The sequence below is a fragment of the Solea solea genome, chromosome 17 (genome assembly GCF_958295425.1).
Source record: "Solea solea chromosome 17, fSolSol10.1, whole genome shotgun sequence".
NCBI lineage: Eukaryota > Metazoa > Chordata > Actinopteri > Pleuronectiformes > Soleidae > Solea > Solea solea.
Genome location: NC_081150.1, coordinates 16,251,738 through 16,270,154, shown reverse-complemented (window position 1 = coordinate 16,270,154; position 18,417 = coordinate 16,251,738). Strand labels below are relative to the sequence as shown.

At 39.8% G+C, this 18,417-nt stretch overlaps 1 protein-coding gene across 6 annotated transcripts in view; it reads right to left on the bottom strand.

Moving 5' to 3' along the window:
* lama2 (laminin, alpha 2) overlaps positions 1-18,417 on the bottom strand; it is a 192,011-nt gene that overhangs the window by 43,064 nt on the left and 130,530 nt on the right. For 4 of the 6 annotated variants that reach the window (XM_058613746.1, XM_058613747.1, XM_058613750.1 and 1 more), the window contains 10 exons: positions 17,978-18,082; positions 14,171-14,314; positions 10,046-10,222; positions 9,778-9,963; positions 9,231-9,349; positions 8,629-8,746; positions 6,254-6,406; positions 1,767-1,891; positions 1,564-1,650; positions 1,173-1,366 (listed from right to left, as the gene is read on the bottom strand). In XM_058613746.1, the coding sequence (XP_058469729.1) occupies positions 1,173-1,366; positions 1,564-1,650; positions 1,767-1,891; positions 6,254-6,406; positions 8,629-8,746; positions 9,231-9,349; positions 9,778-9,963; positions 10,046-10,222; positions 14,171-14,314; positions 17,978-18,082 (1,408 nt within the window). The remainder of the gene's footprint in view (positions 1-1,172; positions 1,367-1,563; positions 1,651-1,766; positions 1,892-6,253; positions 6,407-8,628; positions 8,747-9,230; positions 9,350-9,777; positions 9,964-10,045; positions 10,223-14,170; positions 14,315-17,977; positions 18,083-18,417) is intronic. The other 2 variants (XM_058613749.1, XM_058613752.1) reach the window with 1 other exon arrangement.

The window sequence follows — 18,417 nt, the reverse complement described above, 5'->3', positions numbered from 1 at the left end:
TAAATTAGCTGCAAATGGTATTGAAATTATTTTCTGAATGACATGAATGTGACTTCTGCCATGATCTCCTGTCTCCCATGGCAACTGGAGACGGGGGTTTGACTATTCATTTGCATTTCTTTGACAAGTACAAAAGTACATCAGGTGACAATGGTGGACAATAAAATTATTCAAAAAGAAAAGACAGAGAGGATGTGTGAAGGGTTCATGCAGTGTGGCACTAAATGCTGGATTGCTGGTCTCCTTCTGTGGCTGCTTCTATTGTTACAAAATTAATATTCACAATTTCATAAATTAGCCCACATTCCCAGTAAAATTCCATCTTTGAAACCTGTATTGTAATTACCATGCAGGGAAGCACAAATGGCAGCAGAGGTACTGCTTCTGCACATCTGTGTGTAATTTCCAGGAATTAATATATGACAGAGAACTTCCAGATTATTCACTGAATAAGAAATACAGGTCAGTAAAAAGATGCTCCAATATGTTCTTAAAATGAGGCTAGACAAACAAATCAAAGCTTATGCTGTTCAGAAAGTTGTGTCCCCATCAGTGATGAATCGAATGGAACAGTGAGGCATCAGTTGCAAAAGTCAGGAAATGACTTAAAGACATCGTCTAAAAAACATCCGGTGAGTGTAGCCCTTACAATGTTACAATAAACATGACTAAACAATCAAATATAGTACAGAACCACAGACTGATTTGCTAGCATACCTGCCACTCACCTCTCCTCCTACCTACATGGCTTATTATGATAATGTTGAGGTGTTTTCTGCAGGTAACTTTGACAAAAAGTCAGTATCAACAAAGCTGTGTTTTAGTATTTGAGTGAAGCATTGACAGAAGAGAGGATGGGAGGTGGTGGGATCGGTTGCCAACAGTTTCAGGGTAGCAAGCTTTTCCTGACTCCTGCAACTGGATTTTGTATTTCTTTTTTTCCTAAACTTTATTTATTGATGTCTATCCAAAAGTGAAGAAGACTCCAACAAATAACATCATATTATTCCAGAACAACAAATTTAACAATAATCAAATCTTAAGCGCTGACCCAATTTTCTGAACCTTCACACACCCTGGACTAAAGAGACTCCAAACAGAAAAAAAACCCCAGAGAAAAATAAATAGCATAAATTACAAAAAATACACAAAATGCTGTGTGTTAGTCTTACAGATGATTCCAGCTGGTCCACACACATGCCTCTCCATGCACTGGTCACACGACTTTCCCGAGGCCCCAACCCTGCAAGGGCACTGGCCTGTAACAGGGTCACATGGTCCGGGCAACGTGCCCCACACGTAACACTTACACTCCTCACAGCGACCACCTGGCATCCTTGGGTTACCATGGTAACCAGTGGAACATCTGGACAGGGGAGTGATAGCAAAAAGAGCAAAAGCAAGAATTTTATCTGCATCACCTCTTATTATTATTAAACTGTGTCACTTTGCCTTGTGCGTTTGACTGGCCTGTATAATCTGGCCTGTGATAAAATGTTAATGATTTCTGCACTCATCTGCCATTTAATAATTATAAGAACAATGTGTGATTTGCTGTCAGACCTCTCACAGTATTTGCCCTCATATCCTTCAGGACAGGCGGTGCATCTGTAGTCATCAAATCCCTCTGCGACACAGGAAGGACTGAAACTAAATACAGAAGGACATACATGTAACAATCTACACCGATGTGTTCAGACACAACAACATTGCTGCAAGATATTTTTGATGGTGAACTACTAAACCAACAACAGATAAATAATTACTTGTTCTCTCGGTTGACAAGGGGGCAGGCACATGGTTTGCAGTCGTCAGGAAAACCTCGGACCACTCCATAGAATCCTGGAGCGCAACGTTCACATCGATCACCCTCTGTGTTGTCTTGACAGTTCTACACAGAAAAACACAAGAAACTTCATTTACATTTCAAGTCTGTTTTTTTCATTGATTCATGTTTGTCTGATGCAAAGGCTGTACTGTATGTTGAAATGTAAAGTGTTTTATGGCTAAAGCCCGGCCCTTGAACACAAACAGACCTATCACAGCAAGAATCAGCTTCATAATAAATAGAAACACTCAAAGCTGAGGCATGTCCATGTCTTTCCTCTTTTTTTTTTATTTATTTTTTATTTTAAATTGCAGCAATTTTGACTTTTTTAAGCAGGACCAGACCAGATGTTACTGATAACGATGTCTCTGCTAAAATGTAGTCGTCAGGGCAGTGCAACAGTGAGCGAAAAATTCACAACATAGCAGCAATATCAGGTTAAATGGGTACAGAATCATAGCTAAGAGTGATTAGTTCACTGTGCAAACTAGCTTAAATTAGCTCATGAGCAAACGTTGTAGGGGACTTAATTAGCTCAATAGCTGCGTTGAGCCTCACGTCATCAGTTTAAAAGACACACCGGATTGCAGGCGGTTCTGGTCCGAAACAGATTCAAACCGCATGTCTAAGACATTCAGTTATGTGAATATGCACACCATATAACCCGCTAGCACGAAGAGAAAACAATGCTAACAGCACAAGCTACAGCCTACTAACACCGGTGTCCACATAAGTTCACTTCTTTGAACAACAAAAAGTCACAGAATTAACAGCCAACGCAAAAACAACTTCCATAAATCACGCCTTACTATCAATGCCTGTCAGTGAACCTCCTTTTTTTGGCCCAAAACTCGGCTGCTTCCACTGGACACTGACTCCATCACACGACCGTTAATCCAGGTGAATCAACAGGGCGGTGCTTAGCCACAGTAGCACCTGCTAGCACCATTGTAGTAGCTAGAGCTAAACAGCGAGAGTGACCAGTGCAAAGCACTTGATGTACAGGTATTACTTTACTTTTTATTAGTTCTTGGCTAATTTAATCTTAGCACCGAACCGAAATAGGGAACAGTCAGAATTATCAGATGACTTACTAATGTATATTTTTATTTTTCAACTTTTCATATTTATATTTTTGGTTTGGTTTGGCACCACTGTTTCTGAATTAGGGGACCAAACTTGTACAAGGTAGGACAATAATTGAACACCATTCCAGCGCACATGAAGGATTTGGATTCATAATCACAAAAAAATGCATTTTATGAACTTTATGACTATTATGATTTAGGCACAGTTATTATTTTAAATTGGTGTTTGACTTCTCTTGCTGCCACCTGCTGTTAATCTTACTTTACTCCGTTTGTCTTTATATCTTTAGAATGTCTTATGTGTGTTGTTGTTGATTAATAATAATAATAATAATAATAATAATAATAATAATAATAATAATAATGATGTGTTGTTGCTCTACTTTTAATAGACATGTATTTACTTTGCATTTTAACACTATACTTTACTTTTAGGTTGACTAGGAACATCTGTCCAGGGACTACAGATGAAAAATAGGCTTGTGGCCAACTGTGGTTTATTTACAGAAATGTTAATTAATGTATACTGTCCCTCTAAACTAAAATAAATAATACAATCTGACATGGTAATGGAAGTTTTTTGGCCCAGTTCCACTCCTGCACCACAGAGTTTTCTTTTCTTAGAAGCATTCTATGTGAATTTACCGATTTGCCTTATGCATTATGTGAAAATAATGGTTATAAAGATTTACAGAAGCGTAAATAAACACATGTAATGATTTTATACTCACAGATGTTGATTTCATTATGATTTTATTTAGAGTAACACTTATTACACACAGCTACTATGCAAAACACAGTGTGTACACACTGTATATGAGCTCCAATGATGTACATTGTAAACTCGCATAATATTGCATAATAATAATAATAATACAAAATCATGCAGCTCCCTCCTCTTCACATCCCCAGGGTCATGTCTAATGTGTTCACCTCGTTTGTTTGAAAGGGGAACTTCAATCACGGCAACAGGAAGTTGCCTCTTAACGAGCCAAGTCATTTCCATTAACTTCCTGTGTTTCTCGTTACCGCTAATTACCACAGAAACAAACTCGTTTAGCATTTTCAATTTAGCCCGCTCGGGTAGAAAATGCTAATGACGCTGTTATGGAGAGCGAGACGGAGACGGGGGAGGGACGAAAAAAATAGCCGTGAGGCAGTGGTGAAAAGCAGAAATCAAGCACAAGAGAAGGGAGGTGAGGACAAAGGAAAGAAACTAATCAACGAAACAAGAAAAAATTAAGGAAAGGTGTAAAAGAGAAACAGGGTGGTGGTAGACAAGTGAGACAATTGAAGGTAAAAAAGGAACAAGACTGGAAGAAAGATGAAAGGACACAAATGATGAATAATTGCATGAAGTGTAACAGGAGTTGGAATTTAGAGAATGAGAATGGGGCGGACGACGCAAAAAAGAAAATTAAAAGAGGATGGAGGAGTGAAATAAGCAGTGGATTAAATGAGGAGGGAAGTAAATAGAAAGAAAATATCGAATAATAAAAAAATATATTCTTAGATTTATAATTGGATATGATGATAATTCAGCCTTTTGAATTTTGTGATGGAGGAATAAAAATATTAGGGCTGTGTAACAGAGTTAATCATGTGATTAAAGAAATCAGTTTTGTGAAAGGTCAGAGGTCAATGGCTCTGCTGAACTTATCGCCACGACCCAGGGCTTCCCATGAAGCTGCGGTGTGTAACATTACATGACATTATTACTCTGTCTCTGTTTGGTCTTTATGAACAGAAACAATGCAACATTATTTGAATGCTGCATCCTCAGGCTCTGTCGAGCAAAACTATCAGCCCTGACTGAGTGTATATACCAGCAGTGCAGGAACGTTTAACTGCTGAACGAACAGACAAGAGACTTTTGACAAGAGAATTCACCTGTGCTGTTTTTTTGTCATAGGCTTAGGGGTGGTTCTCATTGCATCTGTTGTTACTAGACACCCAAAACCTGGAATCTGTGGAGACGACCAGCCTCACTGAAATAGTAAACGAATTATACAACAGATTATCAGCACTGCACTCCCCTCACAGTCGCTTTGGTGCTTGTCATGTCTAGAGCAGGGGTCGCGTTAACCGAATATTTTCCGTCATTGACCGTTTTTTTAAAACGGTGACGGAAAAATCTGAGAGCCATCCGTCATTTTGACAGATTGCAATTCACACCCCTAAAAACTATGTTGATAAAAGAGGTGAAAAAAGAGGGATAGATGCAGATGAAGGACAAACTCAGCCCTTGGCCTCAGCGGAGCGAGGAAGCGGCAGTAAGGAGGTTAGGCGAGTTCAGTGGGAGCGGGAGTTCTCCTGGCTGAGGAGGGCGGATAGAAAAATGTTGTGCGACAAAATAAAGATTCCCATCGGAGAATCTAAGCATAATTTCTGACCTGGACACCGTACTCAATGCATCTCGCTATCCTTGTAGTGCTGACAACGTGTTAAAGAGCTATGGACAGGAGGCTTTGGAGCGCGTCTGTGACCGGTGCAGCTGATCCACTGGTGCAGAAGGAGCGCATGTTGCGGGATTTCCTACCACGCGCAACTACGCGCAAGCAGGCACGCGATTTAAGTCCATGTGGACCAGGAGGAAGGTGTGAGACTGTGCGTTTAGGCCACAGGTGAACTGTTCATATTCCACTGCAATATGAACAATGCAATTGAATATGTCATTTTTATCATTTAAAGTGACCGGTAAAAATTGATTATGACGGGATTTTTATGACCCTGTCAGTCAAAATGACAGACAACGAAAAAGTCTAGCGCAACCTCTGGTCTAGAGCCACCTTTCTTTCACCAACTGATACTGAAGCTTCTGAAAATTCCAGGTGATGGAGGCTGAGTTTATTCCAGCGTCGACAAAGACAACTTTGACCTATTTCTTGGCCTCAGCATCAAAATGAGCACTGGAAGCTTTCCAGAAAAAAACGTTGCGATATCATCATCACATCGAGATGATGATCTGTCTAGAGGAGCCTTAAATATCTGCTCGATACATTATGTAACATTTTGTGAATCAAAATCCATTTCCTTTATTGTGTTCTAACTTTTTTGACAAAAAAATAAATAAATCACCTCCTCTCTTTCTAAAGCTTGAGATGAAGCTTTGGGTCCAATCCAGAGAAGAGGAAATTACACAAAACCAGAGTTTCATCCAGGGTCGTTAATTATTGCAGGGCTAATTACAGTACCTGATATCACACCAAACACACTCCTCCTTCTCTCAACCAACCTACTGGGCATATGGCTGTGTGAGTGTCTCTAAAGACAGAATGTGCACGCACACACACACACACACACACACACACACACATACACACACACACTCATTTACCTGGCATATGGATGTCTCGGGGTCACAGGTGGAGGAGTGCCCACTGCATTGGCACTGAACACAGCTGCCCATGCCGGCAGCGCTGGGCACTCTGGAAGCAGGGGCAGATGGCAGGGAGCCGGAGCGGAGACGGTAGAAACCTGCAGCACACTCCTGCACAGAGAGAAGCAGACAGAGACAAAGTGAGACAGGGACACAGATTTAAAAAAAGAAAGACTGAAAGACAATTATAAATAGCCGGTAACACTCACGCACACACAATATTACAGTTATCCTTATTGTTATTGGTCACTTTCTGTTTCACATGTACGTAAACTAACCGGCCATATTATTAGGTACACAGGAGACATAATAAAGTGGCAAGAATGGTGTGGATTTCTGCTGCTGTAGCCAGATTACAAACTACTATTACCTTTCTATCATTTTCTATCAACAAGGCATTTTCACCCAGAGAACTGCAGCTCACTGGATATTTTCTCTTTTCCTGACCACTCGCTGTAAGCCATGGACATGTTTATGTGGTAAATCCCAGAAGATCAGCAGTTTTGTGAAATACTCACCAAATAAAGTCACTTAAATCACCTTTCTTCCTCATCCCGATGCTCAGTTTGAACTTCAGCAGGTCGTCTCAACCATGTCTACGTCCCTAACTGCGTTGGGCCGCTGCCATTTATTTTTTTTGCAAGTTTTAACAAGCTTGGAGAACAGGCGTACCTAATAAAGTGGTTGTGGTGAGTGTACCCTCAATTAAGAGTTATCCCCTGCAGCAATCTTTCAACACACACACAATCACGATCACACCCGTACCTGTCCAGCACACACATAAACCTGCATAAGCAAGGTAACTCGCTCTTCCTCTCTCCTGTTCTGTAATAATTAATGGAGTCCATTTAAAGAGCCATCTGTTCCCTCTGCTAGCACTAAATGCCCGTTTAAAAATACTTTATTAACAACGATGGCAGCTACAAATAGAACGGCCATCTGTCAGCCGAGCCCTCCGCGACCTGAACATTTCAAGTTTAGCTACCATTTGCCATTTGGCACCTTTTCAACACTATCTGTAGCTTCTTAATTATGTACACCGCTAATGTTTTTTAATAAAGACGGGCGTCATTCCCGAGTAACAGGAGACAAAGTGAGACATATGTTAAAAAAAAGTTTGCGTACTCCTTCGAGATGAACACAATAATGTCTAAATTCTTTTCTCAGCTGCTGTGGTTCAGCAGAGTTTCCCCGGAGCTGTTGCCTCTGTTATATTATAAGCTGTCTGCACAAAATCCTCATTAAACTGAAGATTGAGTCGCTGCCTCGCGCTTTCTGTAGCTTAAGAGAAGGAGCCGGACACAGCTGAAAGTCGACTGCTCAAACAAAATCAAAACACAGCCGGGGAGACGCTCAGTGAGGGCTTAATTCCGGCGAGGCAAGCCGAGAACTAAATAAATAAATTTAAAAATCCAGGAGTCTGAAAGGCGTCACAGAGTTAAAACCCTGAACTAAATGTAAATTGGACTTGTGTGAGATATTATTGAAAGCCCAGGCCATGACCTCCGTGTTTACATTCTCACGCAGAAGAAAAGGCAGCGGACGAAAGAATAAGAAAAAAAAGGACAGGGTTCAGCTCGCTCTGTAATTAATGTTTGTAATAATGATATAAGACAAAAAAACAGACGCTAATAATTATCTTTTCTTTCCTCTCCTCACAAAGCTGTGTATTTTCCTTTGACTTTTATGTTTTTGATAATTTCATCTAATTGTGCTTATTTCTGAAGAACGCTGAAAAAAGTTCAAAACATTCATATATACAGATTTTCATATTTAGTAGTATGTATAGTATAGTATGTTTCTTACATGTCAAAACTGATCAGATTGAGTCCAGACCAGTTCTTTTACTTCATAACTGTTGCCTTAAAGGTGAATTCTTGTTAGTTTTACTGCATAAAATAATTAAATAATAATTTTGCAGAACGTTAACTTCTCAACCATAAATGCCATGCTCGGTAAATATGTTGGGTTCAACATTCTTTGAACATACCTTCATTTAAATTTGTCTTTTTTGTAATTTTGGGTTTTTATTACTATGTTAAAAGGTAATATCTGCCTGCGTGTGGTTACATGAGATATTAGTCATTCATCTGTAATCGGTATTAACACATTGTTTCATGTGTCCACTGGATGGCGCTAGAGAAAGTCCTCTGATTTAAAGAAGTAGCGTCTTTTGTCTTTCATTCTAGTACAGAATGCATAGAATGAGTCATTAACTGCAAAAACTAACACTTGCTCTTAATTTCTTGGAAACACATTGGAAAAGATAACATTTAATACAGGTCTTCACATGTGTGTATTCTTTCATGTGTGCGTGTGAGTTGTGTTCACACCTCGCAAGAAAGTCCCGAGTATCCGATTGGACAGTCACATTTTTCTATCTGATGGGCTTTCTCGCTCTGCCTGGTCGGTCGACCTTCTTCAGCCACCGTCAGACTGATCTCTGAAATACTGAGGGAGAAAAAAAACATCCATTAACAGACAGTAAATGACTGTTTGTACGTTTCTTATTGCACGTATTTTTGGGACGTTTGTAAATGCTCTGTAAAGACACTAGCTCTGACTTTGACTAATCTCAAAGTAGGTCAAATCTGAAGATATTATAGCTTTTTTTATTGTTTTCAGTAGATCATAATATTTATTTAACAGATACATCAGTGTTTCCCAAATTTTCTATATGAGGACCCACTTTTTAAAAAAAAAGATTTTAAAGACTATTGTGACCCAAATCACAATATAAATCAAGACGAGCGCAACTTTGTGCATCATGAAACCACATATTAACAGCCACATCTACAACATCTACTATCATTTTCAATTGGTAATGGTTGGTATATCAATTAAGACGTACATGTTATTTAAAATACATTTTTGTGGATTGGGAATGTGTGTGTGTGTGTATGTGTGAGTGAGTGTTTGTGTGTGTGTGTGTTACCGGCTGTGTCTCATCAAGTTGCCATGGGACGCCTTAATTAGGATGTAGTCCACATAGAACAGAACGTCCATGAAGTCCTCGCGAGTCATGGACCGGCCATCTGCATACTTCCACTCATGCTGCACACACACACACACACACACAAACACACAGACTCCAGTTAAAGAAGCAGCATATTTCTATGTGTTTCTATTCACAGCTGTGAAGCTACTATTGGAGGTTAGTTTACAAAGATGAGCAGTAGGTGGCGCAAAAGTCCAGGACATCTGAGTCACATTACTTATTTATTCGCTGAATCTGTTATTATTCACGTTTACCTTTAATGATGCATCGACTTTTCCATCTCCTTTAAGTGTAAACATTTGTTTTAAAATTATCTCTATTTCCACTACTGTTATACTTCTATTACACTGTATATCAGATGTTTATTTTAATAATTTTTATTGTATTTCACTTTTGTTAGTTTGGCATTTGTGTGGTCACCGGAAAAGAGAGGCATGTTTTCTGACTGTACACATGACAATAAAAGCTTTGAATCTTGCCGTACCTCTGTCATGTCGATCTCGTGTCGGGTGAGCTGACCGATCTGGAGTCCTGGTATGTGACGGGTGATGACGATGTTGCGCGTGGGGCCGCCGTTGATGATGAGCTGCGGCTCATAGGAGGCGGGACCGGTTTCATCTCTGGCCTCATAGTACACCGCGTATTTCAACTGACCGCCATACGCTGTGATCTAAAGGGAAAGACGTCAGATTAAATCAGATTAAATCAATGTTACATCAGGGGAATTACAAATGGGTGATGAGGTCTCTTACCATGGAGCCTCTAAACTGCTCGGGCAGTTTCCAGTAGTAGGGTTCAGAGAGAGTGGACGTCACCAGGTCTGCGTGGGCGAGGATCTCCGGGTGCTGGAAGCTCACTCCTCTCCTCGTCTCAGCTGCGTTTGATTTGTCCACCAGGGGGAGCACCGTCTGCTCCGGCTTCAGTGTCAACTACAGTCGGGCACACAGCAGATGACATTAATGTGATGCTGTGTTCACGCTTGTAGATAAATCATAGGGCGTGAGAATATCATATTGAAGAAAAAGTACAGTTATATGAAACTTGTTTTTATTATATTATATTGTAGCAGAGAGGGTAACACATTGAAGATAATGCTTTAAAGGACGCATAGCTCATTAAAATTGAGCAAAATGAAAACCAATTGCTTATTCTGTATGTTGTATGAAATGTTTTACGAAAAAAACTTAAAAAACTAAAAAAAGTATAAAATGGTTAAAAAAGACCCAGGTTTGTGCTTGTAGTTTTCATGTTTTACCCATGTGTTTGAATATGACATTTTTTGTAAAGTAATACTCACATTTTTAGTTTTAAAGGAAAACTATCATGGAATTTCTACTATTTTCCAAAAAAAATACTCATTTAATACTCAAAATAATCATTTTGTCTGAGGGTCATAACCTCCATCCTCAGAAAACAGCATCGGAGTCTGTTTTGTAGATTTTGAGTCATGCTGCTCAAACTCCACCATATCATCCTTGGTGAAAGGATGAATCATTGGATCAAATATGTTCTTCTGAATATTATAACCCTGTTCATGCACACTATACATGAGTTATGTATCAGTGTCTGTCATTTTGTTTTGTTCAGACACAAAATCTCCCATTTTCTCCACTTCCCAATGACAATAACAAACAAAAACTCCCCCCTCAAACATTGATTTGGAATAATTTGGGTGGTGGATCATCCAAAACAAATGTATTTTTTTTCTTATGAGAATAACTATGTGTTGTTTGTTTGAAAAAACCTGCTTTACTCCTCAGGTGAATCTAATGTGATTTACAGGAACAATCCTTTGGCGGGATCACGCCGCGGCGTTGCGTTGTGTTGTGTTGTAACACCTCCTTCGCTCCGTCAGCTGGAGAAAAGCCACAGCTTCACGTGTGTGAATATTGTGTTGTGTCTGTCCCCATTAATGTGTGGCAGCTGTGATATGAAGGGCAAGAACGCAGGAATATTCTCAGTGTGGTTCTTTTTCATTCTCTCATGTGCTGATATTTCAATATGACCAGAATAATATCAGGGTTTATTATTGCCTGAGTTGACCAATTTAAAAAAAAGAAAATTCCATTCATCTGCTCCAGTCTGGGTGTCTCTCTCCCTCTCTCTCTCTCTCTCTCTCTCTCTCTCACCCTCTCTCTCTCTGGTCTTATGAAGGAGTGGAACCCGAAATCTATTAACTGACACTGGCAACACTGGCTGAAAAAACAGAGGGGGAAGTTGCACGCGGAGAGGAAAATTGCCAATTTCTGTCCTGAATCTAATTTAAAACATTTATACTGTATATTTTAGCCACTTTCTCATTTGCAATTTCTTTGATACGACAACAAAAACAAAAAAAGGTAACAGGAACAGTGATGAAAAACTTGTCTATGTTGCTAAAATACTGAGGAGGAGTAATGTGTAGTCGGAGTCAGGGGAGGACGCTGCTCCACAGACTCTATCTTAAAATATGCACATAAAGTACTTCTTATAAAGGCTGTAATACGTTTTATACACTGTATATTACATCAGCACCAACACTATAAACTGTACATAAAATGAAAGACATGAAAGCTGCCAAAAGCGATGCCAAACTATCTCAGCGCCCCCTAGTGCCTGACTGCAGTATGTGAGTCAAACTAAATTGACAAATCTCGACCTTACATATGACCTTAAAATGTAACCATATTTGTCGCAGTATTTCATAGAATTTCAAAATAAAAGTGATTGTTTTGACATCAAGCGTAACAAGAAAGTACTGTTTAAATGTTTTCATTTTTGATACAAAATTAAAAAAAATAGCTATTAAGTAAACATTAAGTGAAAGAGACACATACAATGTGGACGACATAAATCATCTGTAAAAATCCGTTCAGAATAGTATCCATATGTGGTTTGAATGAGCTTTGGAAAACTGGGATCTTGTGTGTTTTTCAGCTGTTCAGACTGCCCAAAAAAAAATCTATCAAGATACAATCTGGATATGCTGACAAATCAGATTTGGGCTGCAGTCTAAACAGGGCCAAAGAGGGCGACGGAGAGCAGGACTGTAGCTACAGGACAGCAGTTCTGTGTTACCGTTAAACTGCCACCAAAATGATGAAAATGTCACTTTTCTACATGTTTGTTGGACAAATGGTTTGATACTGGAGCGTTTACATTAACAATAATCTTATGTTCAAGGATGTGTGTGTATGTGCCTCTCCCCCCTAACCTCCATGTTATCCTACTTGATAGTTGGTGATAGTTTGAGTGTGTTTGCTCATGTGAATGCATGTGGACTGTGTTTGTACAGTCTATGGGCATGGTGTCTAGATATGGTGTGTGTGTGTGTGTGTGTGTGTCTCCCACTCCACTCAGTGTAATCTCACGATTCAGTGGTTCAGAGAAAATCTCCCTCTTTCCAATAAACTCTCCACTTTTCCATCTCTCTCCCTCTCCCTTCTCTCTCTCTCTCTCTCTCTCTCTCGCTGTGAACAATAAATGAAGTGAATGTTTGTCATTCAAAAGAAATTTCTCGCCAAACTCCAACCAGAAAACTCAACAGTTGCCACGGGAAACACTGGTTAATTGTCGCCTTTATCAGAAAACAGGCCCCCACTCAACTACGGTTTGTTCGGTTACTGAGTGTCTGAAACTGTCACTGCACTCGCAACAGGTTTGTTTTCCACTTTCACAACTCGTGACGTAAAAAACTGAATCCTGATAAATAAGTCGATTTGCTGTGTGTGTGTGTGTTGATGCAAATTTAGGCTAAAGGATGACCAATAGCATCTTCCCTAATGAAAGTCTATACATTCCGAGATGAACGCGACAGAATTGTTGTGTGATTGCGTCGTCAAATCAGATTTAGTGTCAAAAAGTCGCAGAGTTTGAAGTATCTTTGAGTTTGAGTTTCTGTTCACAGATGCTTCACAGTGACTCCGTGTTACTGCCTCGCTCTAATTTTAGGAAAATAAATATCTATATTAAAAAGTAAATTACTTCTAACTGACTTGACATTTTAAAGGTTGACAAAGAAACTTTGGATGAACATTTGGAACAGGCTTTTAACGAGGGGATGAACACTACAAGCTTCTTTCTTTCTTTCTTTCTTTCTCTTTTTTTGTGTGACTTCTAACTTTTTCCTCCTCTCAAGGTCGACTTGATCGGCAGATGATCATCCACAGAAAATGATTAATAAAGGACATCGGAGCCTACAACACTGGCATAACGCTGTGTCAGTTGTAAGCAGCCATCTGTAAAATGTGTCGCCTCAGCGAGGAAGCTGGCACAGGCCTCGCGCACAGTGACCGGGCACTTTCTTTTTTCTCGTTCAGATTAGAAGTGAAGGTGGACGTTGACCAACAACAAAAAAAGAACAACATGTCCTTTAGGTAATTAAAATATTCACTGTTTTACATGTTGTCTGTAAAGGCTAAATAAAGTTTCCTGATAGTTGTGGGGTTTATTTGGCACTCCTGACTGGCAACCAATTTCCCTCTGGTCTAATTTTCAGCTAGATTTGATCAACAGGGATTCCTTATTGTCTTATGTTTGTTAAGACATTTACAAATAAGTGAAGCAAAGTGTTGCTCCAGGGGTCACTCATCATCATTTTCATCTTAACCCTGTTATGACCATCCAGATAATGAGGTTGCATGGATTTAAATTGATTTTATGGCTGTGGAATTGTCAAAAATGTTCAGTGAGTGAGTGCTTCTGCTACCTTTTCCCAACGATAACTTTCACTTTAGATATCTGGCTGTTATTATTATTAAGTCCTGAGGTCTACTGTAATGACAAGTATAAGGGCGCAAAGCTCTATTTCTCTGCTTTCTGCCATCCATCCATCCATCCATCCATCCTAGTATCGGTAACAGAAGGGTTAAACCTGCTTCAGTCAAACGTTTACTCACCCACATCCGGATCAGTCCCGGTGCCTCCGTGCACGAGTGTGTGAGCCCGTAACAGTAGCACCTGCTGCAGCCCAGTGGGTTTCGCACCGACAACCCAAACGTGTTGGTCCTGCAGTGGTCGCAGTTGTCTCCCTCCACATTTTCCTGAAAGAGATAAACACAGACACAGACACTTTAGATCAGGTCAAAGTTATTTTCTAATCCATAATAAACAGTGTGATGTTGAGTTAATGACGTCCTGTGAGCATGGACGCTTTAATCTCAATGAAGTAAGGGCTGAACTTTATTCGTCTTTAATCGAGCCGAGTGTCTCGCGCTTATGTTGTTGTTGTCGGCGCGGCTCACTCGAGGGCGGGGGAGTCTGTCTGTGTCACACGTTTGAAGCACGTCTTTGAAGTGGAGTAGTGTTACCTCAGGTTTATTTCTCACCCCTTTTGATCTAAAATAATCAAATAAATTTGCTCGTCCAGTTCGCAAAGTGGCTTTCTTTGCCTTCATTTGATTCTCAGACAAGATGCACTTAACCCTCTACTCAGGCAGAGGATCGTGTTCGGTGACTTCTGCGGAAACCGTTTTCCAGCCGATTTTCAGAGATCCAGCTACGTCAGAGCCTTAAAACGCTTGAAACTTAAATGTGGTTCTGGAAGGCAAAAGGTACGGTCATACGGCTCGGTACAATCTCAAAATCTGACGATAAGTTGATGAAATCAATCAGGTGTGTTGGAGCAGGGAAACATTTAAAACATGGAGGACAGAGGTCCCAGAGGACCAGGACTTCGATAAGATAAGATAGTGCTTTATTTGTCCCGCAGTGGGGAAATTTACATTGTTACAGCAGCAAAGACAGTAAAGCTAAAGATAATAAATAATAAACATTCATTACCAAAAAAAAATTACAATATAAAAGATATTAACACTTATATAAAAAATTAGTTAAAATAGAATGTAGAATGTACACTATAGACAGATTGCAGAATATACTCAGTATAGATTCTAAAATTTTCTATAATGTTATAATTTGTCTTATATATACTCTTTTTAGATTTTCTTTTACAACATAGAGGCAAGGAACCACATATAGTACTTTGATTTTCCTTAATTTTCTAATGACTATTTCGTAAAAGGGTTAAAAGCAAGTGTGAATTGAAATGAAATCCAATTCTAGACATGTGACAAAAAGGCCAGTCATTGTGATAAACTATTGAAGTCGCGATGTGACTGCTTTACTTTTGAGGTCAGATTCACAGACACTCTCACAGCTGTGCTTTTTGGATGTAATAACCTACATCAGGACACATCAGCAGCGGGACGTTTAAGTGATGAGCGTCCGAGCTTTAGGGCCTTTAGTTAAAAAAAAGTGTGGGCTGTAACCTTGAGTGTGCAGAGCTGCTGGCACTCACACACACATAAGTGCTGAAGTGCAACCTAATTAGTGATTGTGTCAGTCTGTTAACTTTAACGGCTCTTTATTTGCCTAACATGGACAAACAAGTCTAATAATGAAACACAGCTGACCATTAAGAGCACAGGATAGGGAAACTTTATGTATGGGAATAAGAAAGGAATGTTTACATTGTTCACAATAAGCTGAGACTGTGACTGGTCTGAACTGGGATTGTGGACAGAGCTGTGTAATAATAAGTCTTTTACTCTGAGCTGTCAACAAACATATCATCCAATTAATGTTGAGTTTTGTCAATAAAGGTGCAGCAGGTCCGAAAGAATTTTTAAATATTCTTTAGACCAGAGTTCTCAAACTTACAACCTTTTAATATCACGTTTAAATGAAAATATGGCTCACTAATTACTCACAGACAGACAGACAGACAGACAGACAGACAGACAGACAGACAGACAGTGTGTGTGTGTGTCACTGACAGCAGAAATAACAGGTGAGCAGGGAAACAGGTACCAGCTGACGAATGACTGTTGAGTGACAGGTAGTCAACCTGCTACCTGTTCAGAGTGAAGATGACACTCACTGATCTGAAGCCCCGTTACAGGCCATGGATCAGCTGTGTGTGTGTGTGTGTGTGTGTGTGTATGCAAAGCATTTTGTCACTGTCAATGTGGGATAATGTGATCAGCGAGTGACAGCAGAGATGATGCGTGTGTGTGTGTGTGTGTGTGTGTGTGTGTGTGTGTGTGTGTGTGTGTGTGAGAGAGAGAGATAGAGAGAAGTGACAGGGGAATCAGAATATCAATCACCTGTTTTCTCATGCAGGGAGATTCACTACTTTTACCATTCCAAATCACTCTCTCTTTCTTTCTTACACACAGACACAGTTTGGTTTACACGACTTCAGAGGACATTGCATTGATTTACTCTAACCTTAACCATAATTACTACTGGCATAATCCTAACCCTGACCCTAATCTTACCCTAACCTCAACCTAACCTTAAAACGTGTCTTCACCTTCAAATGTAGTAATTCACGTTACACGTTATAAGGAAGACAAGTCCCATAATGTGAGTTTGTAAACAGATTTAGGTCCCCACAACATTAGTAATACCTGTACACACACATACACACATGTTTGTGCATTCATAGTGAGGACCCTCATAAACATAATGCATTCCCTGGCAAACATGTCCTCACTTTGCTAAAAAATGTCCACACCCCATATGGTTTATAGGATTATTGGTCCTCACAAAGCACAAATACAAGAACTCTCTCTCACTCACACTCTCTCACACACACACACGCTGGCTTTGCAGTCTTTGTGTTGACACTCATAGACATAATGCATTCCCCATCCACTTACACTACCTTAACCATCACAACTAAACTGTCTGACCTTTAACCTCACCAAAAAAACTAATTCTAACCCTAAAACCAGGTCTTAATCCTCAAAAAGCCTGTCAAGGTTGTGAGGACCAGCAAAATGTCCTCACAAGCTTACGAGAGACATGTCCACACATACACGCATATTGATCCATTTTGGTAGTTGTTTTTGGTGTTTATGTCATTATGTGTCATAAACACCGACCTTGTCAGGACCACTAGTCCACATGGAGAACAAAACCTGGTCCTAACGAGGCAAATGAATAGGTGTGCAAACTTGGGTGTGTGTGTGTGTCACACAGAGATGCCTTTCTTTTTTTTACTCTCTCCTCTGACATTTACTGGAATAATTACATACTGCCACCGATGCAAACATTAACTTTAAACACAAACACATGCAGACTGTGGATACACACACACACACACACACAAAAGGACAAAAAAAACAATGTGCAGTTGTTTTTAAATCTGCATTGACATTTAAAACCTGAACGATCATCTACTGGCAGAATTCAAAATGAAAAAAACCAACATATATTTATATTTATTTCTATCTATATATAAATATATAGATATATACTGTATGCACACATATATAGGTGTCTCTCACATGAACTCACTGACTCACTGAGCTGTCGGCAGGTAGACTCACATCGACCGTTGTCAGCGGTGAGAAAACTTCAAGGTCGATCTCGAGCAGGAGACGACTGTTTGGACAAGCTCTTATAAATATCTAAACAGTGACTTTTTTCTGGGCTGCATCGCGTACTTCGTGGCGTTACTGTTGGGGAAGACGTATCAACCTGTAAATCAGTTGGTTTGCACCTGATTATACACCTGCTGAAGGTGAAATGTATGTATATTTCTTTACTACCTCCCTTTAACTTTTGTATTCTGTTGGGACTTTTATATCTGAAATTGCTTATCTTGCGATCTTGTATCTTGGCTAAATAAAGGATAAACAAATAAAATAAATGAATAAATATCACAAGTAAAACTTGACTTGTGTGTGTGTTCATACCTTGCAGCTGCATTTTCCCGTGCGGTCAGCGCAGGCACAGACTGCCCTCTCCAGGTCACAGGTCTGGCTGTCCGATCCCGCCACGTTACACTCGCACTGCGTGCACTGTGAGGAGAGAAAAAATGATAAGCGTCCGTTATCAACGACACAGCAGGTTCAGGAGCTGTTTAGTGGCTCAGCTTTAAGCTTCACCAAACCATTCAACTTCCAGACTTGTCCGGCGACTTCACCATCTTGACTGTGGCCATCGAGTTACAATCACATTATTTTTAAGTTATTTTTATTCTATTGCCATGGTATTCAAGGTAAAATGTCACTGTGATACTTGAATACAGCCACAATTCTTTGTTTTTAAGAGTTTTTAACTGCTTGTGTTTGTGTGGATGTTGTTGATCTTCAGGCTGCAGCTACCATTTTAAGTGTTTCTATTCAAGATTCAA